The sequence below is a fragment of the Panicum virgatum genome, chromosome 3N (assembly GCF_016808335.1).
Source record: "Panicum virgatum strain AP13 chromosome 3N, P.virgatum_v5, whole genome shotgun sequence".
NCBI classification, from domain to species: Eukaryota; Viridiplantae; Streptophyta; class Magnoliopsida; order Poales; family Poaceae; genus Panicum; species Panicum virgatum.
The window spans coordinates 14346214-14371663 of record NC_053147.1 but is presented as its reverse complement, the minus strand read 5'-3'; the positions used below and the strand labels follow the sequence as shown (position 1 = coordinate 14371663).

General features: G+C 45.8%; 2 protein-coding genes across 3 annotated transcripts; one reads left to right on the top strand and one right to left on the bottom strand.

Annotated features, from left to right (window-relative positions):
• Positions 1-1073: 1073 nt before the first annotated feature.
• Positions 1074-3061, bottom strand: LOC120667578 (WRKY transcription factor 71-like). The gene is made up of 2 exons (XM_039947625.1): positions 2727-3061; positions 1074-1605 (listed from the first exon to the last, which is right to left on the bottom strand). The coding sequence occupies exons 1-2, from the start codon at positions 3059-3061 to the stop codon at positions 1074-1076; spliced, it is 867 nt and encodes a 288-aa protein (XP_039803559.1).
• Positions 3062-17506: 14445 nt separating this feature from the next.
• LOC120664490 lies at positions 17507-25186 on the top strand. 2 transcript variants are annotated; one of them, XM_039943748.1, is made up of 15 exons: positions 17507-17770; positions 18535-18940; positions 19040-19217; positions 19863-20002; positions 20072-21305; positions 21386-21486; positions 21599-21743; positions 22154-22222; positions 22301-22346; positions 22427-22818; positions 22928-23007; positions 23121-23256; positions 23430-23589; positions 23870-23952; positions 24602-25186. In XM_039943748.1, the coding sequence occupies exons 1-15, from the start codon at positions 17638-17640 to the stop codon at positions 24725-24727; spliced, it is 3429 nt and encodes a 1142-aa protein (XP_039799682.1). In that variant the 5' UTR covers positions 17507-17637; the 3' UTR covers positions 24728-25186. The 2 variants fall into 2 exon arrangements, with proteins under 2 accessions (XP_039799682.1, XP_039799683.1); XM_039943749.1 differs by lacking the exon at positions 24602-25186 and adding an exon at positions 24138-24575 and having other exon boundaries at positions 17510-17770.
• Positions 25187-25450: the final 264 nt, after the last annotated feature.

Below are 25450 nucleotides of genomic sequence, written 5' to 3'. Positions count from 1 at the left end.
CATGGAAGCGTGCCGGAGTGCCGGTGCGCGCGCGCGCTCTGTTGACCGGAGCCGGAGCGGAGCGGGACCCAAACCAAGCAGGGGAAAGTATTTGATTTTTGACGGTTGGGATGTGCACACGTGGACGGTGCTTGACTGCTTGTGCAGTTATGCTTCTGACTGCCTACTGTGCATCTAGGACGTTGAACATTGACCTGTATATAAGACCAAAATACAGTTTCAGAAAAAAGACCAAAATACGAGTCGTTTTGAATGATGTCACAATCTATGAGATGAAAATTCGCCAAACTATAAAAGAGTACTCAAATATTTTAAACTTTGACTATAAATAAATTCTTTTGGGTTGAGTTTGAAAATTTTCTAAAAGCAATGTAAATAGATTCATCTTGAAATGTAGTTTCTTAAAAGATATTTACTGTATTTATAAAAATTTTTATAGAAAAAAATAGTGGTCAAAGTTGTTTTTGAAGACCATCTCGATGTTCGAAACAACTTCTTTACCAGACTGAATGGAGTATGATTGAAAACAAACTACCGCAAACAGCTTTGAGTAAACAAGCTTAAGACGATCTATACTTAATATTAACAAAAAGAGGTATATCTCTTCTTAGTGAATTGCGATTAGGCTACTTCTAATACTGTGAAGGATGTTTAACAGGTGCGACAAGAAATTAAAGATAAGATATGTAAAAAAACTTGTATATTGTACTTGCACTATTTGAAATCATTGATCACTTTGGTTTTGTTTGTTATAAGTCAAACCTCTTTAACTTTGATTATTTTTATAGAAAAGATATATCAATTTCAAAATACCAAATAGATTCTCCATCAATGTATATTCATTATGAATTTAATGAATCTAATTTGATGTTGTAGATGTTGATACTTTTTTCTATAAACTCGGTCAAAATTTAACTAAGACAAAGTTAACCAATCATTCAGTTTGCACTTCCATTGTACTCGAGCCTCACCTCAGAAGTGGAAAGCGAAACACTTCATTTCATTACTTATTAATTATAAGCATTCAACTGAAATGACAAATATATACGCCGGCCTGGGAAAATCAGCAATGCTCATGCATGCTCGTTGCTCATCTCCGACGGAATGAAGTCCAGCACGCCGCCGTACGCAGCCAGATGCGAAGAAGAACGGCGGAGCTCGTGAATAAGGCTCGTCGGCGGGAGCGGACCGCCGACTGGAGTTACTAAGCTGCTCGGCGTCATGCGCGCGGCGTGAGCGTAGTCGTCGGCCATCGCGCGCAGGTCCGGGCGGAAGCCAAGCCGCGGCGGCGCGCCGTAGGCCCCGCCGCCGCCGCCGCACCTGATGAGGACGCTCGCGGGGCTCGGGTGCGTGTGCTGCCCCTCGTACGTGGTGATCACCGTGGAGGGGTCCTGGTGCGACCGCTCCACCCGCTTCTTCACCCCGCACCGCGCCGCCGTGCACCGGTAGTAGCTCCTCGGGTACGAGCTGTTCTTGACGGGCTTCTGGCCGTACTTGCGCCACCGGTAGCCGTCCTCGAGGTGGTCGACCTCGCTCTTGGTCATGAACGCCACGCGGGGCTCCCGCGGCTTCTTCTCGCCTCTCGCCTTCTTGTCCTTGCTCCTCCTGCTCGTCGGTGAAGGAATTAAACATGGTCAGTGTGCTGTGCATGCATCAAGAAGGATCGACGACAGGTCATCATCACACTACTCCCAACTGCAGTAAATGATTAGTTTCGATCGTTTGTGGGGTCCTGATGAATCACCGATTTACATCGATGATCAGCTAGTCAAGTTGGAAATAGCGGGCTACGAAGTTTAGCGGTAACCTTCTCTAAAAGCTATAGAATAGCTATAGCTATAGCGAAAGCTAAATCATTTAGCGGAATGATCAAATAATAAATAATCTCATACAAAATTATAAGTATCATTGGTCTAACACCTAAAATTTGAGTCTAACACGTCTCTTAACTACCCAACAGTACCCAATTGACATTTAGCGCTGCTAAGTCTCACAAAAACCTATTTAGCGGACATTTAGAATGGCTAAATATCATAAAACCTCCTTTAGCGGATATAGCGGACAAATGTTGTATAGTGTAGCGGTAGATCTCCTAAAAAATTATTAGCGGGCTATAGCTAAGCTATAGCGGGCTATAGCTAAGCTATAGCGGGCTATTTCCAACCATGGCTAGTCTACAAAAAAAATACTTAGTCAAATCATGTGTAGCTAGATTCAAAATTGCAAACTGTTTTTATAAACTATGCATTAGTTTTGCAGCTGTGAGAAGAATACACTGGTCAAATGAAACTTGATTTTGATGAATATAATAAGTACCACGCAAAAATTGAATGCTTGTATATTCATGAATGGATCGGGGGGAATTGCAGTTCACTCCAACTTGTCTGATCATGTGCCTTTTCTAATGCAATTGGAGTGAGCCTACCTTGTTTGTCGGTCAAGTTAGGTAGCAAACCCTAAGTCCATTATTATCAAAAAAAAAAACCTAAGCCCTTGTGTTCACACCGGCCGGTATACACACAAACAGGATCTTTTTTTGCTCAGATAAAAAGGAAGAGAAAGATGCAGCCCTTGAAAACGAAGCTTATTATTTTTTTTGTCCCCGTGATGTTCTGAACAATTAACTGTGATTGTTATATAATCAACAAGAAGATCGTGCAAATAGTTTTGCCTTTGCACCAGAATAAATTGTAGACCCACAAAAAAAAAGGAAGTTGTAAACTTACTTGCAGTTCCGATCGGCGGCAGATCCCTCGTCAGCATCGATCTCCTCCTCCTGCTCCTCTTCCTCCTCCTCCTCCGGCCTACCTGCCTTGCACCGGCGACGCGGCTCCTCGTCAGCACCTCCTGCCTCGCAGCTGGAAGACGACAGCACCGACGAGTTCGGCGTGACCGGCTGACCGGCCTGGCCGTCATGGCGGACCAACCGCACCGGCACCGCCTCCATTCCCTGCTTCACGGCGTCGTCGCCGAACCGGCACGGCGCGTCGAGGTGCGCACCCACCCCCGCAGGGTCCAGGAAGCCCTGCAGGTAGTCCGTGATGCTCGAGTACGGCGTCATCAGCCCATCGCCGCCGCCGCCGCCGCCGCCGCCGCCGCCTCCTCCTCCTCCTTCGCCGGCGCACGGCGATCTCTGGAAGAAGAAGTCGTCGTGGTCGAAGGCGGCGAAGTGGTCAGCGGCAGCGGCAGGATCCCCGTAGAGGCCCCCACCATGGCCTCCTGCTCCTGCTCCAGCAGACATGGCGATCGAAGAGAGCGCTAGTCAAGTCTGCAATGGGATTACGGGAGGGGGGCTGGGACTGAACGAGAGAAGCGTTGAACTTGTTCAAGTCTTTGCCGAGAGAGAGAGAGAGAGAGAGAGAGAGAGAGAGAGAGAGAGAGAGATAACTTGTGCGCCCGTGCGTCGTACTTACAGTATAATACTGGTACGTAGCCAAATTTGATAACTGCCGTGTAGTGTATTCTGGTCTCTTGTTCGATCATTTCTTAATCCTAGCTGCAGTTTGTATTATATTAGGCGCTAGCTGCTTACATATATGTAGATATATAAATATATAATAAATGTACAAGTTTACCTGTTAACCTTTGCTTTCGCGTGCTGCGCGCGTCGCGTCCATGCCACGCACGCACGCGTACGCCTCCGGAGATCAGACGCGCTCGCGTTCCGGCATGTGAATGGAGCCGGGCGGGCGGTACACCGGCGCGTCTTATTAATGGAACTTGTTATCCATTTCAAAAAAAAAAACACGTGGAGAAGGGGCGGTACACGACTTGGCTTGTCGGATGGATCACTGGATCTGCCTGCCTGCCCAACTCGCGATCCTTTTCGGCGAGGACAGGCGCAAATTTCATCGCCGTGATCATTACATGGCTCGTCCGTACATCCAACTTGCTAGATGGATTCCATCGCTGCACTTTTTTTTTTCAGTTAACCCGATGAGTTAGGCGTGAACCGGCCAGGGCAGACGAGGTTTGGCACGGGGGCAGGAGCGAGCAGACGCTGTGCTGCCCACGATTAGCTCGTTGATTGACGAGATATTTCCTCGAGCACACACGTTTGGTGTCTGGATCCCTTTCTCTTTGAAAGCGATGGGGTGCTCTAAACTAAGAGAGGAAAAGGGTGAATTAGACACTATTAAAATTTTAACCTATAGCTCCAACTAGTTTGCATAAAAATTTAAACTAAAACAAGCTAGCTAGATGTGCAACTACGGTTCACCTTAGTGTGTAACCCTCATCCCAAAAGAGTTTTGCAACCTATAACCAATCCTATCAAGATACTATACTAAAAAGGTAAATGCACACAAGTTGCAATATAAAATGCGGAAGCTTAAAAAGAGGGATGAGAGAAAGCGAACTCTCGACATGAGGATTTATCTCGTGGTTCGGTTTGCCACAAAGGCGTCCCTACATCCACGTTGAAGCACTCACTAAGAGTATCGCTTTCCGGCAATCAAGTCTCTTTCGTGAACACAATCACGGTCACCTTGATCCCGATCTTCACTAAGTGAGATTGCCCACGAAGGAGGGGTCTCCGTCCCCCGCACAAAGTTGTCGGCGCCGTTCCACACCAAGCCGGAGGGTCGTTGACTTACCGGCGAGCCACCAATTGCTCCAAGAGGCCGGCGCACCGTAATATAAGTGTGGTTCACTCTAGAACCAGCCACAAGGATCTCAACCTTGCTTGTTCACTCACTCAAGAGCTAATCTAGCACTCATACTTTACAAAACTAGTGCTAAAACCTAAGGATATGATCAATGAGCTCTTGTATGGATTGGAGGTGTTCTTGGGTGTGTATGAGATGTCTTGGGACTCCAGCAAACTTTAAATGGCCGGGGTGAGGCGTATATATAGGCCACCAACTCAAGAGAGCCGTTGCTCCAACGGTCTGCAGAAATCAGCAAACCACCGGTTGAACCGATGCCTCTGCATAGGTTAGCGTCGGTTCAACCGATCACTCATAGGCTAAAACTAGCCGTTAGCTTATCTGACCCTTCTGCAGCTGAGCTGGCACCCATCAGTTAAACTGATGCCTTAGTGTCGGTTTAACCGGTGACTTTTGATCATCTTATAGCTGTTGCCCTTGTTGACGTCATTGCTCCGACGCCTTGCTCCGACGCACCACCGGTTCAACCGGTGCTGAAGACTTCGCTCCTGCTCGCTTGACATCGTCTCTGGAACATGATACGTTGAATGAACCGATGCCTATCTTGAAGTCGTCGGTTCAACCGGTGCTTCACTTCTTTCTTTACTTGATCTCCAGAGGCGCTCAGTCCTGCACCAATGCCAGGGCGTCGGATCTTCCGACAACCATCGGATGCACCGATGCTATGGGCATCGGTTCTTCCGGTGCTACTGATTTCAGTAGAACTCGTCCAATTTAGTGTTTCTTTGAGTTCTTTCTTCGTGTTTTGCTTTGTATGACCTTTTTACTTCATCGCTGGGATCTAGAAATGTTCACTTAACAAAACCATTAGTCCCATTGATTGCGTTGTCATTCAATCACCAAAATCACTCGAAATGACATAAAAGGTGCCATGTTCGTTACAATCTCCCACTTTTTGGTGATTGATGACAACACAATCAAAGCAAGCATAAAATTTGCAAGAATTGACAAATTGAACCACTTACACTTGCTTGGATGCTTACCATCATCCAATGACGGTTTGGCCTCCCCCTAAAATCATGATCCCCCTTTGTTCCTCCTCCTATTTGCTATTCTTCTCTCATATGTTGACTTGATCCAGTCGGCATTTTCCCCTTTTTGGAATATACTTTTCCTTCTTGAGAACATCTCTCCCCCTTTGTTGGGAACATGCCTTTCTTTGATCCATATTTCTCCCTCTTTGGAATCAAATCACCTAAAAAGATCTTGCACCTAAAAGGTCTTGCAAAACAATATAGCTCAAGAGAAGATTAGTAGCCTAGGGAGTTAATTTCATGACTTATGATCCAATTGTATGATATCAATGAAGATACCAATTGAAAATTTACTATGATGAATCACAAAATCACGAAAACAGCATGACATGATCTAAGCTTTCCACAAGTGTGTACACAACATGATAATGTGAAAATCAAGTGTACAACTAAAAGATTCAACAAGAAAGCTCAGATCATATCATGCACGGAGGTAGCTCTAAAAAAGATAAGAAATTGACAATTATACCAATTGAATGAGTTTAAAACATGGGAAAATTCGATTCGTGCCACCACAACTCCGTGAAATTGGGTGTCACGTTCAAAATCATGCCACTCAATGGCATGGATTTCAACATGAAATCCAACTTTAAGAAATTGTAGTGGCATGGATCAAAATGACCCTTAAAACATTGCATACCTCCGGGGGTTATTTGTTTACCTTGCATGTACCAAATTGAAAGTGACTTGCAACCAATTGAAAGTTTTTGAAAGAAGAGTACTTGGTACACCAAGGTTAAGCAAATGTATGAGCACATAGTCTATGAACTTAGATATGAGCATTTAAGTTCAATAAGGCATGGCTCAATATGCATGAAAGCACAAATTATCTAATCACTCCACGTGAGACTATAAAAAATAAACTTGCGAATATGTTAGCCTCAAAATCACAACCTATAGGATGAACTCCCCCCTAAATATGTGCATTTAGTGTTTGAATCACCAAGAAAAAGTATGCCCATTATTTTTGACAACAATGGGAAGTTTACCCTATAGCTTGTGTTGATGGTACACAAATGAAATATATACCTCATGAAATCCATGTACCATGAAGGATAACCTTGTGTAGCTTTCTACACACTTTATCAAACCATGTAGGTTGCTCATGGGTTATAATTATGACACAAGCAACCCACCATATATAACACTAGGAGATGCAATATATGCAAACAACCTAGCAAAAGCAATGGAGCTACATGATGCTTGAATTGAAATCTAGCTACCATTACCTTATAGGAGACTTGGGTAACAAATGTCCAAGTATTGAGCTTAGCTTGTTTTGGCTTGAACCTTCACTTCAACTTGTAAGCTAAGCCTCCAAATCCCCCGAAAGCCGTTCTTGGCTTTAAGCCTCCTTTGGAACCCACACCATTTGAGGCCCCTTCATGTTGGTGATGATGTCCTTGGGCACCTGTAGCAGCACCGCCCAAATTAAACCGGCTTAAGTGCGCTAACCATCATCTTAATACTAAATCAAGTTACTGTGCACTTAAAACGGTGTAATCTGACAGGTTGTCGGGTAAATCCCGATTAAACTACTGTATTCCACGATAACAATTGCACTAGTAGACCCGCACGAAGACGAGCACAAGTGATACAAGCATATAGAAATCTTCAAATTAATTTACAACACAGATTTTACATAAAAGATTTAAATACAAACGACAGATTTCAAAAGCACAACGGAAGTTTAAAAACTGAGTTCGAAATACAATACGATAACCACGACGACGATACAAGGCGAGCTCCACATCCTACCCACCGATGTGACGCCAACGTGCCCGATCTTCACAGGGAAGACGGGGCCCACTCGACGGTCCAACCCGGAGGAAGCGGCTGTCCAATCCAGGACGCGCAGACCTCCTCGAAGTCAGCGGAAACACAACCTGCTCAGAAGGGTTTAACAACATCCCTGAGTATACTAATACTCAGCAAGGCTTACCCGACTTTGGGTATACTTAGCCCATTACCTAGACATGCAAGGTTTTTTGGCCCTGGACTTCTTTTGCTGAAAGGCTGCTAGGAGTGAATCCTTACTTTCAATATTTTAGCTCCATTTAGTACAACGAGTATTAACTAAATTCGCCTAAACATCTATAGCACACATGGTGGATCAGATTATCCTTCAAAAACTCACAAACCAGCCTTTTCCATTCCGTTTTCATTTCACTTTCTTACTACGATGTGACAAAGTGACCAAGGCTCTCATATCCGCGAGTCACGGCGAATCGATCCGATTTAACCTTGCAAGGTGGACGTAACTCACACGACATGTGAAAACCCCGTCGGGCCACACACGTCAACTGTTCCCATCATCACCCCGATGTCTGAATCACGTCTGCCAAAACCCGGGTGAAGGGTCCCTCACGGCGAACTCCCAGAGAACCCGAAGGAACATACTATCCAACACCCGCCATCATTCCACTCCCAGAGTAGCAGGTCGCGATTCAAAGTATCGTTGCAAATAAGGTAATTAGCTTACCGGTTTCGACTACCTCCTACTTCCGGCATGTGGTTAGTACTGTTCAATCCTCGATCAACACTGCCAACAACGGTACGGTCCTCAATCAACATAGGCGGAGATTTCCTTTCATCCATTCCATACCAAAACTCCAACTCATTTCCGCCCGGTCTCCATTTCTTTCTACTCAACAACTCATTTCAAAGCCATAGCTAAGGAATCAAGATCCTAAAACTCGCGAGTGACAGTAATCACTCGACTTTTATCGAGATCCTACTTAGCAAAGCATTGCTAACGATACCTGCACACTAGTATGGACTCACATGTACCTATGGAGAACATGCATACTAGGGTTTCATACAACTCCTAAAACTTAAATGCACAAATACTTAAATAAACATTGATATACTGAATTTATGGGTTATGCTCCGGGGCTTGCCTTGCAGGCCAGCGGGGTTAACGAGGTCTTCTGAAGCGTGCTCAACGGCGTCCTCCAGCTGCTCTCCCGCCTGCGGCTCCTGGACCGGCTCAGCAATCAGCTCGTAGGCGACTTCGTTCGCGGCGTCTACACGAATAAAAATATGCCATGCAACCGTTAGGACACAGTGCGATGCATGAGTGCTTATGATGCGATTCCAAAGTTCAACTCATTTTAGCCTGAAGTGTTTCCTTCAAAACAACAACTCCTAAACTTACTCAGAGTAGCAGGGATTAAGACAGACTCTTGCTTTGCTGGGGTTACACATGCATGAAATAATAATCAATTAACCACAAGGACAAAAGATAAAGTTGAAGCTAGGAACTAAATAAAGATCAAAACTTAACATGCCACAGGGATTTATTAGCACAACTTTGATATCATGAAAAGCTGCTGATACTGAGTGCATAAATAAATTACCAACACCTGATAAAAATAGAAAAGCATTTCTTTAGCCCTAGAAAAGGAAAACAAGCAATAATAGATCCACAAACATACACAAAGGCTATGCACCCGAAACTTTTTAAGTGAACTACACATTCCAAGAGTAAGCTACTGAATAAATTTCATAAATTTTTGATCAACGGAACAACCCGGAATAATTAAACTAGCTTAAACACAAACTGAATTTTCATCAGGGGCAAAACTGACATTTCAGAAGCAAAAGTATTTTTCCTCTAAAGATCTTGATTTTATAAACCTAACAAAATTTGTTTGGCATTTTTCGCATTTTTCTGTGAATTTCTAATCAATTACGAATTATCAGCCGAATTAACTAAAAAAACAAAAAAGAGGGGGGCTGACAGCCGGGCCCCACTTGCCAGTGGGCGCCGGCCCAGCTGCTCCCATCCACCCCCCTCCTCTGCTCTGCCCCACGCCAAGGCCGTGGCCGGCGAGGCAGCCTGCACCGCGGCGGCGGCGGCGTCCTGGCCCGCCCGCGGCTCGCCGGCGGTGCGGCCCAGGCAGCCCGGTGGGGCCGGCGCCCGTGGCGACGCGGCAGGGCGCGCGCGCAGCGCGGCTCGCGGCGGCGCAGAGGCAGGGCAACGGCGGCGCGCGGCCGTTTCGGTCTGGCCGGCGGTGGAGGCGGCGGCCAGGCGGCGGGGGAGCGTCCGCGGCGGGCTGGCGGCTGCGGGGCGCGCGGTGGTGCAGCGCGGGCGCGCGCAGAGCTGCTCCGCGGCGTGCGCGGGGTGGTGGCGGCGCGGCCACGGCGGCGTGGCGACGCTGCGGTGGCGGTGGTGGCGGATTCCGGCGGGGAAAAGGTCGGGGAGCGAGAGGAGGTTGCTGGGAAGCTCACCGAGGATTCGTTTTGGGCGGGGGAGTGCCAGAGGTGGGTCGTCGACGGAGAGGGCGAAGCTCGGCGGCGGACGACGATGGCGGTGGCAGTCTGCGGGCTCGATTCGATCGGCGTGGGGCACGGCCGAGCTCGTGGAGGGGCGGAGTGGGTTCGGGGCGAGATGCAGTGGCTTGGAGCGCGATGAATCGAGCTGCGGCGGCGAGGATTGGCCGGTGCGACGAGCGGCGGCGGCTTTGCTCGGTTCTGCTCACTCGAGCTCGACCTGGCTCCGTGCGAGCGCAAGAAAGGGGAAGGGATAGACTGGACGGGAAGCTTCGAGTCCTGCGCGAGGAGAAGAGCGGCGTCGGGAAGCGATTGCCGACGCGTGGAGGCTCGCCGCCGGCCACAGTCGCCGGTATGGCGTCGGAGCATCACAGTGCCGAACAGGAGAAGCACAGTGGAGCACAGTGACTCATTTTGAATGATTTTGATCCATGTTTGACTGGCCAAAACTCAAATCTTTATATAGGAACTTGAAATTTGGCCAAAATAGAAGTTGTAGAGCAAAAGAAGAGCTACAGCTTTCATTTCGGGCGAAAGTTGATTCGGAGCTCGGATCAAGGAGAAAAACGAGATCGAACATCGCTAAGTAGACGTTTACTATGCGAACGCGATTAGCGCTAACGGCAAACTTGAGTCCACGATTAGCGAGTTAACTCGTGATTAGCGAGCACAATTAACACAGGGGTGTTACAGCACCCAAATGGAATGGTTCCAACTCCTTTCCTTCTTCCCAACCTTGTGAGCAACCACCTTACCATTGGTCTTCTTTTTGATCACATAGGAGGTGCTATTGATTTTCTTCCACCGGTTGGGCTTGGTGTAGATGAGAGAACTCTTGATTGTGAGCTTTTTTTTTCTTCTCATCCGGAAGCTTCTTTCTTGGTTGAGGACACTTGTTGGACTTGTGGCATTCTTTGTGACACTTTGAGTAAGTCACGGTGGACCCCTTCTCAAGCTTCTTCACCATGTCTTCACGGTTATCTTGAGAAGGTTGGACATTACTTTCTATGTCTTTGCCCTTCAATCTATACAAGTCCTTCATGAGCCTTTTTACTTCTTGCTTGAGCTCATTATTTTCCTTAGCAATGAGATCATCACATGATTCTACAACAACATTCTCATTGCAAGGGTTAGAGTAAGATTCATCAATTAAGTCAATGCAAGAAATTGAAGCATCTACCCTAGAGATTGGAATTGCACAAGGGATAGTTTGCTTTATTTCCAAAGAGTCATTAGTGTCATTAATGCTCTCAAATTTTAATTTAATCTCTTCATGCTCCTTGGTAAGCAATTTGAATTTGCACATCAAATCTTCAAAATTTGTACCAAGAGAAGCATTTAGATCTTTGAGAGCACTAAGATTTTTAATTTTTTTATCTTGCCTTTTCATGACTCTTTGTTGCTCATGGATTAAGTCAAGAAGATCTTCAAAAAAAGGAGTATCGGAGTCATCATCACTTACATTGATATCCATATCTTTTGCCATGTGGCATGTGTTGGATGATGATGAAACTCCCTTGTTGGTGCGGGTGGTGGTGCTCTTGATGGACTCATCACTTGAGCTTGAGTTTGAGCTTGATTCTACACCATCATCCACCCATTCTCCAAGAAAAACACGAGGTTCATCCTTGGGTTTTTTCTCCTTCTTTGGCTTCTTCTTTTTCTTGAGCTTTCTCTCAACCTTTTGGGGAAAATTAGAAGGTGAAATATTTAACCGTTCCCCGTAGAATTGTGAAGCCATTTCTAAGGGATTCATCCCTTCCCCAAAGAGCTAACTCACTAGGCGGTGAAGCCTACCGATCTAATGAGCCGGTAAACACAAATTTTCCAATGGAATTGGTTTTCTTTGTGAGAGAAGTAAGTCCCGGCTCTGATACCAATTGAAAGCGATCGGGTGCTCTAGCCTAAGAGGGGGAGAGGGTGAATTAGGCAATATTAAAATCTTAAATTATGGCTCCAATTAGTTTGCACAAAAACTTAAACTAAAAAAAGCTAACTAGATGTGCAACTACGGTTCATCTTAGTGTGTAACCCTCATCCCAAAAGAGTTTTGCAACCTATAGCCAATCCTATCAAGATACTATACTAAGATGGTAAAAGCACACAAGTTGCAATATGAAATGCGGAAGCTTAAAGAGAGGTATGAGAGGAAGCGAACTCTCGACACGAGGATTTATTCTGTGGTTCGGTTTGCCACAAAGGCGTTCCTACGTCCACGTTGTTGAAGCACTCACTAAGAGTATCGCTTCCCGACAATCAAGTCTCTTCCGTGAACACAATTACGGTCACCTTGATCCCGATCTTCACTAAGTGAGATTGCCCACGAAGGAGGGGTCTCCGTCCCCCGCACAAAGTTGTCGACGCCGTTCCACACCAAGCCGGAGGGTCGTTGACTTGCCGGCAAGCCACCAATTGCTCCAAGGGGCCGACGCACCGTAATACAAGTGTGGTTCACTCTAGAACCAGCCACAAGGATCTCAACTTTACTTGTTCACTCACTCAAGAGCTAATCTAGCACTCACACTTTACAAAGCTGGTGCTAAAACCTAAGGATATGATCAATGAGCTCTTGTATGGCCACCGGCCGGCCGTGCAGGCACAGACTGGGCCCGGCGTGCCGGTCAGACCGGCGTGCGTGCCACTGCTGTTAGGAATAAATCCAGCACACGTGTGTGCGTGGCTGGGATGTGTGTGTGCGCGATGCGCGTATGCGCGGGCGTCGTGTGTAGTGTGTGTGGCGCAGTGCGTGTGCGCGCGCGGGGCGCCGAGCACGGCAGCGTGTGCGTGCACGCGGTCGTCGCGGTTTGGGGATCACGATCGTATGTGTGCGATCGTGATCGTGGAGTCGAGGATCGGGGGGAGCTCGTTCGAGCGAGTCAGTAGGTGGTCGTTGGATCGGCCGCATTGGGCGCAGCATCCTCGGTCCGTGGCGTGCGCGCGTTCAGCGCGTCGTGAGCGCCACAGCGGAGCCGCCCAGGCCGATCGGCGACGTAGTGGGGTAGCGCGTGGTCGTGGGCGCGTCCACCCGGCTATAAAGCCACCATGTAACCCTGCTGTGCTCCCTGCGAGTTGAATTGGAGAGCGGCGTCTGGCGCCGTGCGTTAGAGTGCAAACTTGTCCTGCGGTACTGTTCATCTTCTTCCTCCCGCCGTCCAAATTCCGTCGCGTCCGAGCGCCAATTTGTGAAGCGAGCGGGTCGGTGAGGTCGAGGAAGATATAGAGCGTCTGCTGCGCGCGAAGGTTCGGCCGGAGGATCGCCGGAGGTGCGAGTTCGACGACCCCCCCGGGCGGAGCTCTGTTCGCCGTTCGCCGTTCGCGGCGGCGATCGGGGAGCTCCAACAACTGCCACGCCTGTCCACCCTGGCGCTGAAATGGTCACGGCACGCCGTGTCGCGCGCATCCAGCGAATGCACGCGGCGGCATGTGGGCTCGGCGCGCGGCGGGACCGATCGACCCGGCACCGGCCATGCAATTCCCCACGCGCGCCCCGCGCGGCGGGTGTGAACGGGCGCGGGGGCTTTTCGGCGCTGGCGGGATGCATACAGGACGATGGATATGGGAACCAGGAACAGCCGCCGGTGCCGACGATGCAGCGTTCGCGCGCGACGTGCGGCGGCAGATGGATGCGCACCATCCGTGGCCGCGAGACGGCGAGAGGCGTGGCGCATCCAGCTTACAGAGATTCTTGTGTTCGCGCGCGTGTTTCTTGCGTGTTACCGTATACTGGTTCGGACCTGCAGTGGTCACATCTTTTGCAGTGGAGATGGGATTTTGGAATGGGACAGGCGTTGCCTTTTACTATGCCTCACATTTGATGGGAGAACTTTTTCTTTTGAGAGATTTGAGGCATTCGGAGTACAAAAGGCGGCCGTAGCTAGCGCATGTGTACTTTTTCGCTGATCAACAAAAATGTAAATTGGACCAGAGCTTCTGAGCAACCAGGCTGGAGAGGCGACGGAAGATTGAGCATGTGTCCTTGATCAACCAAGGACTGTGATGTCTCCGACAGCTATCGCAATCTCTTCTCTTGGAAAGGAAGAGAAACGGAAAGGAAAAATGGGCGGAATTGCTTAGCTCTCGGGCGGCCCTCTCGTGTTTGAGTTTTGCACACGTGCTGCTCATCGGGAGTGCACCGAGAACTTTTCATCTAAACAACGCTAGACTTGTTGTAATTACAAAGTTGTTTAGATCTGATTCCCGGTGCACTCCCGATGAGCAGCACGATTTCTTTAGATCTGATTATTTAGATCTAAATATTGTGTCGATTATTTAAACACCAGAATGATTCTAAATGAAAAAAGTTTGAATTACAAAGCTGTAGATCTCGTCGAGGTCTATAATTTTCGTATAAATTTTATCTCCATCCGAATCCATATGAATTTGTTATATTTTTTGAAAATGTGCTACAGTGAATTGCTGCAGTGCCGCTGGTTGATTTGTCGATAAGTCGCTACAGTGACCTTTCGCCGGATGAACCGGCGGTATGTTTTCTACGGTGCACCTGCCGCCGGATCCAGCGGTATGTTTTCTACGGTGCACCTGCCGCCGGTTCATCCGGCGGTGCCTACCTTCCACCGGATGAATTGGCGGCAGGATGACATTTTTGCAAAAAAAAATCGGCATATATTTTTAATAAATCGGAAAAATAATATAAAAATTAAAAAAATTCGAGTTGAGAGATAACAATAAACCAACCTAATGGTCCTGCGGCCCAATTAGCCCATGACCGTCTCTGTCTACTTTGCGAGGCCATGGCCCATGGCCAACTGAACTTGCACTCTTGTTTCGCTGCCAATTCCGGGAATTCTATTCGTCGCACGTGTTACTACGCGCGATGCTATCGCAGAAAGGTGGAGCTGTTGTCTCGGGTCGCCGCTTGGGCATGCACAGACCAGAGGAGTGCGAGCTATAGGGACGGCGTGGAGCGGCCACTGGCGAGGGTGGGAGGTGGGGGCGTTGACGGCAGCTGGGGTCGTATCGTCTACGGGACCGGGGGCGGATCTAGGAAAAAAGATAGGGGGCGGATCTAGGAAAAAAGATAGGGGGGCTGAACATTCCAACAAAAATTCATTCTGTCTAAGGGGTATTACTGTTCACTTTGAAGTTCATGGGGAGGGCACTGGCCGCACAAACTCACAAACCTCTGCGACATGCAAGAATGCGATGCGGGCCTACGCCGGCGCCGGCTGCCTCTCCGGTCGGCATGTGACTCGCCGCTCTACCCTTGCTGGCTACGCCACCGCCCACCACCTTGACCTTGGCGTCGCTGGGTCGCTGCTCTACGGCACGTTGGTGCAGCCGACGGCTTGCTGTTTGCCCTCGCAGCTCGACACAGGCCACAGCTCGCTGGTAGCCGCACAGGCACGCACGATTGGGGGATGGCTGTCGGATTGGGGAGAGTGGGAATTTGCTCAATGAGTGATGGGCTATTGAGCTTCGTTGGTTTTGGGCTGAAATTGGATGGCCATAGGCCACGGCCCAACTAATTGCCTAGTTCTTTTACTCGGCCTTTTTAAACTGAATTGGCCCAATAATGCACATGTCGTCTTCTACCTCTGTCTGACCTCTGAAAATCTGCAGCTCCTCATCCATGGTGCCTAAAATTTGTAGGAGGGGATGAGGGGGGACTCCATGGTCTCACAGACAGTAGGGGGGCTCGAGCCCCTCTAGCCCCCCTTAGATCCGCCACTGTACGGGACTACGGCCAATGCAAGGTGGTGATCGAGGCAACCATTAGGGTTTTAGTTTTTAGAAACTCCAATGACCACCCGATCTAGAGGAGGAGGTGGCGGCGGCGGTCCGATAATGATAACGGTTTTGTCGGTGGCAAAAGCGAGACGGTGTGGGAGCGCCGCAGCACAAGCGGGCTGGACATCCGATGGACGATGTCTGGCGGCAAAGGTGAGGAAAAGGTCAAAAAAAGAGAGAGAGAGAGATCGAAGCCAACGATGGGTTGTGGACGGCGGTGTGGTGATGAGAGCTATCAACGGGAGGGGAGGACGGAGGGGTGGGGTGATGGGTAGAGATGGCAACGGGTACATACCCGTCGGGTATTGGCCACCCATACCCGTACCCGCTAGAACTAAATTTTACCCGTCGGGTTACCCGTACCCGTACACGGGTAGGAAAATATTTCCATACCCGTACCCGGCGGGTAATTTATACCCGACGGGTAACCCGTACCCGAAAAGCATACCCGAGAATTACATATAAATATCACATATTCATATGAAAAATAATTCATTTCAAACTAAAATTGGAGTGAGTGTGGAGTAGGATTTGTAGGAGAGTTCAACAATATATATACTAGGAGGGATTAATTGGATTTGGGCCAAATTCATGGGCCATATGAGCTAAAATGAGTTAGACACTTAAGATGGCTTATTTTTTGTGCGGGTATTTCTTACCCGCGGGTAGGCGGGTATGGGTAGTATACATCCGCACCCGTACCCGTCATACCCGACGGGTACAATATTTTGCCCAATAATATACGCACGGGTAGAAAACTCATTCCATACCCGTCTTCTTATCGGGTAAAACCCGCCGGGTACTCGGGTTTCGGGTACCCATTGCCATCTTGAGTGATGGGTGGCTAGGCAGAGCTTTTGCGATGGAACCGGCTCAAGTTGCAAAAGGCGACGTATAGAGGCCCCAAATTCCGTTTGCCGATCCGATGGACCTCTAGACAAAACGTCGCCATAGGATGAGCAGAGCTGGGCATTTCTGTTCACGAAATACAGGGAGGGCAATCCCAATCCCAATCCACAGGGCAGCATCGTTTCACCTTTCACGAATGGACGGGACGTCGCGGAGTCGTAGCCGTGGTCGGGTCCATGACACGTGCACGCTCGAAGTTGTTCCGCAGACAACTGGACTTTCTGGAACATTAGCGCTTGCGGGTTACGAATCATTTTTATGCATACTTGCAGTTTGCTAAACTTTTATTTAAAATGTACTTTTGAATTTAAGTAACTTGTATAAATCAATTAATCATGTTTGGGCCATTGGGGAAACTAAAACCTACTCACACGATACTGTTTTGAATTAATCAGAACCAGCTCATGAACTTCGAAGCGGCCGGGTCCTTTTCGAAAATTCGAATGGCTTAAAAGCAGAGCAGAAATGTTAAAATATTGGTAAAATGGCGAGAGATGGCCTTGTTTGGCATTTTTCAAAACTAGCGCGCATGTTTTTCGAAAATAAATCTCGCATGCATGTAGTACTAAATGAAATCTATTTGTAAAATTTTTTTAGTGATGAGTGTAACTTTTCGCGACGAATCTAATAACGGTAATTAATCGATGATTGGTTACATTGATGCTACAGTAACCATCCTCTAATTGCGCGGTCAAAGACCTTATTAGATTCTTCAGGATCATTAGCATGGGAGTTCTAGAGTTGGTTTTGTAAACTAATTTTGTTTGACACCGTAATTAGCAGTTAAAATATCACTATTTATTAGCACGCTAAAATCAAACCAAACAAGGCCATGAAAATGCTTTCGGGGCACCCCGAAACGTCCCCGAAAACGCCACAACCTGACCGGCCGGCCGTACAGTCTCCCCCGAAACAGACAGAACCAGGCCGGCGGCCCCTCCCACTGTCGCCGCCGCGTCCTCCCCCGCCAGACCGCAGGCCGCCGCGCGGAGGCGCTGCCGGCGATGGCGACGGCGGTCGGGGCCGCTGGCGTGGGAGCGCCGAGGGCGCAGACGCTGCGGGACCTCGTGGAGGAGGGGAAGAAGCGGGCCGTCCTGCTCCTCGTCTTCGCCTTCGGGCTCGCGTTCCTCATGTCCCGTGAGTTCTACGAGATCCGAATCCAGTAGCTACCAGCTCCGGGCTTCGCTGCCCAGTGGGATAGGTGCGCGTCGGCGATTCTGTCGATGCATTTCTCGGGCGGTAGTGCCGTAATTAGGGTTTATGTTGGTTGCTTGTTGCTTCAATTGGGGATCGTACTTTGTGTTCTTGTTATTTAATGTTCCCAGACACCGATTTTTTTTTAAAAAAACTTTAACTTGTCTGTGGAGTTGTATTGTTGGTTTGTTCCTGGCTTCCTGCGATGGTCTAGTCTGCTGCATTGAGCACCTATTGATACATTAGATTAGACTTGTCCTTGGGCACATTGTTTTCATATTAGATGATCGGTCACTTACATACAACCTAAAGAATTTTAGTGATAATTGTATGCGCAGAGGCTTTGCCAGTGCAGTCTGTTACTTGCATACAGTACAAGTTATTTTCATAAGTGTATGGATTCTGTTGCTGAAATGCACAATACGAATGATACTTGCATCTCATTTTAGACAACTCCCTTCTCTCATGGTCTCATGGACTCTGAGATCATCAACTTGCATGATTAATTGATCAAGACTCTCCAGTCATTATGCATGATGATCCTAGGAAACATGCTAGCAAGACCTGAAGAAACACAGACAAATTTTAAATGTGTTTTCTTAACGTGATAGAAGGGCTATGTTTTTTAGACTAATTTGTATTGCAAACATACAAAATGTTTCCTCTTGATTATAGCTTCGCTGAATAATTGATTTCCCCCATTGCAGTGACGAGCTCGTCAGTATGGTTTAACCTGCCATTTGCCACAGCTCTAATTATTTTATTCCGCTACATATCACTTGACTATGACCTCCGTAGAAAGAGCACAACTAGCACAGATCAGGATATCAGTCGTCCACTTGTAAAAACAAAGAGCACTGAGTTAAAGAAAGTCCTTCTGACTGAAAAGGATGAAAAATCTGATTGGAGGAGCAAGGTTAATTCACCTCCAGTTGAAGCAGCATTTGAACAGTTCTCAAGGCACCTTGTCACAGAATGGGTAACAGATCTGTGGTACTCCCGTGTAACACCTGACAAGGAAGGTCCTGAGGAACTCATAGCCGTAGTTAATACTGTCCTGGGGGAGATTTCAGTCCGGGCAAGAAATGTTGACCTTATCAGTCTGCTAACCAGGTAGAAAAATCTTTGTTTTTAGCCAAATAAATGCATATGCAATGTAATCTTTTCAGAACGTTGGATATCTTATATTAAAACCTTCTCTGCCTGCTCCAGGGATTTGGTTGATCTTATTTGCAATAGTTTGGAACGTTATCATTTCTGTCAAGCCAAGATTGGAAAAGAGAAGTTTGTGAACCTACCATCAGAGCGTCGTGATGCTGAACTGAAAATGACCCTTATAGCTGAAAATAAGTTGCATCCTGCTTTATTTTCAGCCAATGCCGAATACAAGGTAAGACATTGTGGATGGTGAAATGTTCAGTTCTTGCTTTTAGTAGGTTCTTTTGGTGTCTAACTTATTCAGTGTGGCAATTCGATGAATTACTTTGTCTGGTGTTTTGGTTATGTTTAATTACTACCATAGACACTTCCCATGCAAAACATGACACTAGATAAGGCCAGATCTCCCCAATTTCAGCACCACTCCATCTAGAATTCTGGATTCAGCCAATCTGAATATACATAAGCAAATGCTTGTTATACATGTAGAACTTAGCACATATTACACGATCGTTAAATGCCTAGAGAATTGTTAGCTAATTGACTACTAGGTTCTTTTCGAAATGTTTCATTTCATCATTGATGAATGATAATACATAATATTGTGCAAGAGTAGAATGAGATTTCCATGAGTAAGTACATGTCCAATATATAGACTTTAAGCACTCATGGGAATTTGTTACGTAATTAGTTTATGAGATATTGCATTTTACATTGTTCAGTCATGTCTTATACCACTTTCACAGCATGCCTATATAGGATTGTTTGTGAGTTGATCACCATGGTAATATATTTCTTGCTCTAATGGCTGTGTATCTTTGTAAGAATCTAAGCTCATCTGATAGTACTGGTATCTGTTTCCTTTCTCTTCTATTAGGTATTACGAAGTCTTGCTGATGGGTTGATCTCAATCACAGTGAAGCCTCAAGATCTACAGTGTACTTTCTTCCGGTGCACAGCGCGAGAACTTCTTGCTTGTGCAGTTTTGAGACCTGTCATGAACTTAGCAAATCCAAGGTAGTAACTCACTGCCTTAGTCCATACAATATTTTTTATTTACACAATATTGAAATGTTAAATTTGCAGGTTTATAAATGAAAGAATTGAATCGTTGGCTCTTTCACGTGCCAACAAGTTGGAGAAAGGAGTTGAAGAATCAATGGAGGATGCTACAACTGTTAAGCAAAGGGAACTTCCTATGCCCTCTATAGATGAATTTTCTGCACTAATAGACCACTCGAGTCCTGGTGTTGAACTCGTTCCATTTCATCAGGGTCAGTCCAATACAGCATCAGATATGCAACCCAGCAGAAGACAAAATCCATCTAATCTAAAACTAGAATCTACTAATGCTTCTTTGATTGGTAGTTCGCATCCGCTTGAGTCGACAAGTTTACCTTCCACATCCCATATTGCTTCAGGTAATGGTTTTTCTTTACATTCCAAAAGCAGTAACAGAGCATCTCCCGATAGTCGTGGGAGAGAGCATGCACAGCCCTTGGGTATTAGTTCCCAGCGAACACATCAAGCTCTGGCACCTGAGCACCTTGAGAATATGTGGACAAAGGGAAAGAATTACAAATTCGAAAATGCAAAACATAATGCAAAAGCACCTGTTGGATCCGATTCTCTAGGCTTGCGTTCTTCAGGACAGCAGTCGGTTCCCTGCAGCACTTCAATTTCTCGAAGGCAAGCACTTTTATCTCAATCTGAGGAACATCGCTTGATAAGACAATCAACTGCACCTACATATTCAAATGGCACCAACCACATGCCGAAAAGCCTATCTGCAGAAATTGCAGAACATGCTGGACCAGAAGACTTTGGAGTAGAGAGTGAGAGTTCATATGCCACTGAGGATGATGAAATCACCAATGTGACTGGACTTGATTCTCCTGTTACCCGAGTATGGGAAAGCAAAAGTAAAGGAAATGCCACCTCATCACATATACATCACCCACTTGAGTCTTCTGGTTCCCATAGAGCAAAGAAGAATAGAAGTCATGTGGGAAAACTGAAAATGTCGAGATCTTCTTCAGGAAGAAAAAGGTCAAGGTCAAATGCTCAAAAGCCTCCCATCTGGCAAGAAGTAGATAGATCCTCTTTCTCGGTTGGGGATGATTTGGACATACTAAATGCATCTGGAAATGATTCAAAGACAGATGAATTAGTTGAGGATACTGAGGCAGAAAATATGGCTAGAATGTTTAGTAGTGCATATTCTTCAACATTTTCCTTGGCATCAACTGACTCTTCTTATTCTTCAAATTATGGTGGTGCCAATGTGCTACAAGATTCTTATCTGAAGTTAAGTTGCGAGGTAATGTATCTTCACTTTAACTTACTTTGATCTTGATAACTACTGGTGGCACAGATCTTTTATCAGATTTCCTTACTCAGGTGGTAGGAGCTAGCATTGTGAAAAGTGGGTCTGGCATGTTTGCCGTGTATTCTATTTCTGTGACTGATGCCAATGGGAATAGTTGGTCCATCAAAAGGAGGTAGATGTGTTTTTGTTTTTATTGTTTAATGAGCCACAGTAGATGTTTTCAAATGTGCTATTTGTTTTCTTTCTAAGTGCATGACTTACTCACGGTGGTTGCTGTTGATTAGGTTTCGTCATTTCGAAGAACTGCATCGACGTTTGAAAGAGTATGCCCAGTACAACCTTCATTTGCCTCCAAAACACTTTCTCTCATCAGGTTTAGAGGTTCCTGTTGTTCGAGAGAGATGCAAGCTGCTTGACATATATCTGAAGGTATTTCTTGTGCTATTTGGAGAGACTCTAGTTAATTTCAATTTCTCTTCAAGTTTTGCTATAGCTTGAGTTTTAAGCACGGAGTTTTCTAAATAAAAATTCATTTATTGAGCCTACTATATCTGAGTAATAGATTTAGAATAGCTTCATCAGGAGCTATCAAGATGCAGTGCACATTTTCTTTGTGTTGGCATAGGGATATAAAGGGGTGTGCTGTGCTTAAGCATTAGTAAGATTCCACTTTTCTTTGTTTGGGTTTGTTTCTCTTTGCAGTATGGTACTCTAACCTTGGAGTAGGCATTTTCTGTTAGATCATGTTTGCTGTGCTTCATGATCTGTGATAAGGAACCTGCACACGAAGTTTAGTTAACAAAAGCCACACCATCATAATTCTACTTGTTAATATACAGAGCCTTCTTCAAATTCCTATTGTTTCAAGCTGCATAGAAGTCTGGGATTTTCTCAGTGTGGACTCACAGGTTAGATTCCTTATATAATTCTAATCAGCTTAGTTTTTTATACTGATGTTTAATAAATTGCTAAATGTCTCTTTGCAGACATATATTTTCACAGACTCTCTCTCAGTTATCCAGATGTTGTCAGGTGTGTTGGCCGTTAGTGTCGAATGACTAGTTCATTGTGGTTTTCCCACTATTTAATGCTTTGTTCCTGATATCCTGCAGTTAGTTTAGATGAAAGATCAACTGGGAAGAATAGAAAAGCATTGAATGCTCCTGGAGCTTTGAATGGAAATCTTATTTCTGGAGATCAATCCTTCCATGGACATAAAGACAATACTGTGAGTAAGGATTTGGACTTCGCTGTCGGTGATGGTTTGAGATCTAGGAAAGGGAATGTGGAAAAGAACTTATCAAATAGTTCTGGCAACATGACAAATAGTGTTTGTGACACAACTGCCAATCTTTATCAAGATAATTCTGGAAGTGACCCGGAGCAGAACGATTATTCGTTTTCAATAGATTCAGTAAATTATCCTAAGAAGCTGCGTCAAAGCGAAACCAATGACACATCTCAAATGTTGGAGTCTGATGGATTCTCTGTATCTCCTAATGATGTAGGTTCTAATTATTTTCTGCAAACTTATTGCTATTAACACCAGATTTGTTCTAGTTATATTATTCAAATCCTTACTGACAAATTATTTCAAATATATGTCATTGCAGTGGGTGGCACCAAATCTTAGTGTCCCCTTGTTTCATCTTGTTGATGTGGTTTTCCAGCTCCAAGATGGAGGTTGGATCAGGTGAAATAACCCTACACCCATGACCCATCATTATGGCCTTCCAACATTTTGCAAGTGTAGCTCTGGCAGTTTGCATTTTTAGATTCAAACTTTGAATTCCTGATATTTTGTAGGCGTCAAGCATTTTGGGTAGCAAAGCAACTACTGCAATTGGGAATGGGAGACACCTTTGATGACTGGCTTGTTGACAAAATCCAGTTACTTAGGAAAGGAAGGATAATTGCTTTTGCTGTTAAGCGTGTTGAACAAGTAAGTCTCAGGTTGTATCTTTATCAAAGAAGGTTCAGACATCCAACAGTTTACAAAGGGACAAACATTCTTTGTTCAGTTAGGCAGTTTCTCATCAGCTGCACATTACCAACATACTTTTGTGCAGGATCACCCCTAATTTAGTCTGTTTTTCTCTATTTCTCTGTATATAGATTCTCTGGCCTGATGGGATTTTCATGACAAAACATCCAAAGAGAAAAACATCACCACCACCTCCTGGCACTCAGAACAATGGCATGGGCAACTATCTAAGTGATGAACAACGGCTAGAAGCTGCTCACCGTGCAAATTTTGTCTGTGAATTAATAATAGGTGAATTGATACTTCTTTTTTCTTCCAATATGTGTTCATATAATGTTTCCTTTCTAATAGACTTTATCTGCTTCAATATTTTTTCGACCCCCCTCCCCACCCCCACCCCCTGTGCGCGGCGGTGTGGGGGGTGGGGGCAAGCTGCTCACCTGAACTGTTCCATTACAAAAAACGGACACGCAAGTCTGGGTCCTTTTTTTTTGCTTGAATGATATGCAATCAATGCAATCTTCATAGTTCTATCGATCTTTTTTACCATCTTACTGTTTTGTATGTGCAGATAAAGCGCCATCTCCACTAGTGAGTCTGGTTGGTCGAAAGGATTATGAAAAATGTGCTCAGGATATCTACTTCTTTCTTCAGGTCAGTATTCTTGGAGGAATTAACTCATATTGAGTGCAAATTACTCCTTTCTGAATTCCGTACAGTGTATGGGGTTCCACTAGGGTAGAAACTGACTTGTATTGGTGGTCCCTTATGTTTCTCTTGACGACTTGCCGTAGACACTGCAAATATCATTTTTTTTCACGTAATTATTCCCTAAGCAGGAAAGCACGACCCTCTCCATTTGGTCGCCTCTAATTCTCAGTCTCTGCAAGAGAGCCCTCGATGGCCAACTCAATCAGCTGTCACCTGTTCTAGATTAGTTGATTACTTGATTCAGCCTCCACGAACCCATAAGGTTGCTCAAACTTATGATACTCATTTCGCAAATACCTGCATCATGGCGTGCTTGCAGTTGGAGTTTCCTACTTCTGCCCACCAATAAATATGGATTTATTTTGACCAGATGAAATGACGTGAGGAGGTTTATTGTAAATTTGCTTCAGTTTTCCTGACAAACGAATGTACATTTCCTGAAAACTAAGATGAACAGTTAGTGATCATAAATAATTCCGTAGAAAGTATTAAGCAACATATATTTGTGAACAGTAGGAAACTACAGTAGATAGAAGAAAAGCAGCATCAGCTATCTGCCTGACTTACATTTATATTTGGTTTTTCCATACAGTCCCCGGTTTGTTTGAAGCAGCTAGCATTCGAGCTCCTAGAGCTGCTTGTTCTTGCTGCATTTCCAGAGTTGGATGGCACTGTGAAGAAGTGGCATGCCGATAAACAGCAGTTCCGTGCCCTGTAACGATCTGCTAATGATGTGGTCACGGAGCAGTTTCAGTTGTCTTTCCAGAGTGCTGGCCTGATTATCTGTAAATAAGGTGATTTAAGGCTACCGCGTTTTTATATCTCAGCACAAAGGAGGTGGCTTTGTGGAGTGTGAATACAGTTAGGAGGATGAAAGTGTGAGAATGGTCCCCTTTTTACTCTGGACCATGGTAGGACAGTTTTGTGCCAGAAAGACAGGTGTCATTTTTCCCACAAGAGATTTGGTATACGAAATGCTGCTGCAAGGAAAGAGATTGGTGCAGTATTTTTGCCGTAGCGTAGGATAGCTGTATTCTTTCCTAGCTTCTTTATACTTTTCTTTTGTCCCTTTTGGTGGTACCCCAACCTGTGTAAATCTGCATGGTGATCGGCGAAGATACAGATTGATCAATAAATGTGTCTGTTTCTGGTTGTTTGTAACAACCCCCTGGAATCATGAACCTTGCTCTCCCTTTCTTTTTTTTTTCTTTTGCTGCCCCTGTCGAATCATCTCGGCACGGTTTTGCGCTAACAATGAAGTACTTTGCTTTATCGCATCGACCCTCCTATTTACGTGTCTGAGGCTCTTTTGAATCCAGATCTCACATGCTCCTTCACCCACGGTTCTCACAGATTTTTCAAGTTTTACAGATTACTACTGCAGGATCACGGCAAGTGCCTGACACCCCGCGCGGAACCCGGGCCGCTTGGCAGCGAAAAC

What these genes read in the sequence shown, in the direction of transcription:
- LOC120667578 (XM_039947625.1), bottom strand. Translation starts at nt 3,061, where the DNA reads ATGACGCCGTACTCGAGCATCACGGACTACCTGCAGGGCTTCCTGGAC. An exon ending in GCCGCCGATCGGAACTGCAA is followed by an intron (nt 1,606 to 2,726) that starts GTAAGTTTACAA and finishes ACCGACGAGCAG; the next exon opens with GAGGAGCAAGGACAAGAAGG.
- LOC120664490 (XM_039943748.1), top strand. Translation starts at nt 17,638, where the DNA reads ATGGCGACGGCGGTCGGGGCCGCTGGCGTGGGAGCGCCGAGGGCGCAG. An exon ending in AGTTATCCAGATGTTGTCAG is followed by an intron (nt 22,347 to 22,426) that starts GTGTGTTGGCCG and finishes GATATCCTGCAG; the next exon opens with TTAGTTTAGATGAAAGATCA. An exon ending in CTGTTAAGCGTGTTGAACAA is followed by an intron (nt 23,257 to 23,429) that starts GTAAGTCTCAGG and finishes CTCTGTATATAG; the next exon opens with ATTCTCTGGCCTGATGGGAT.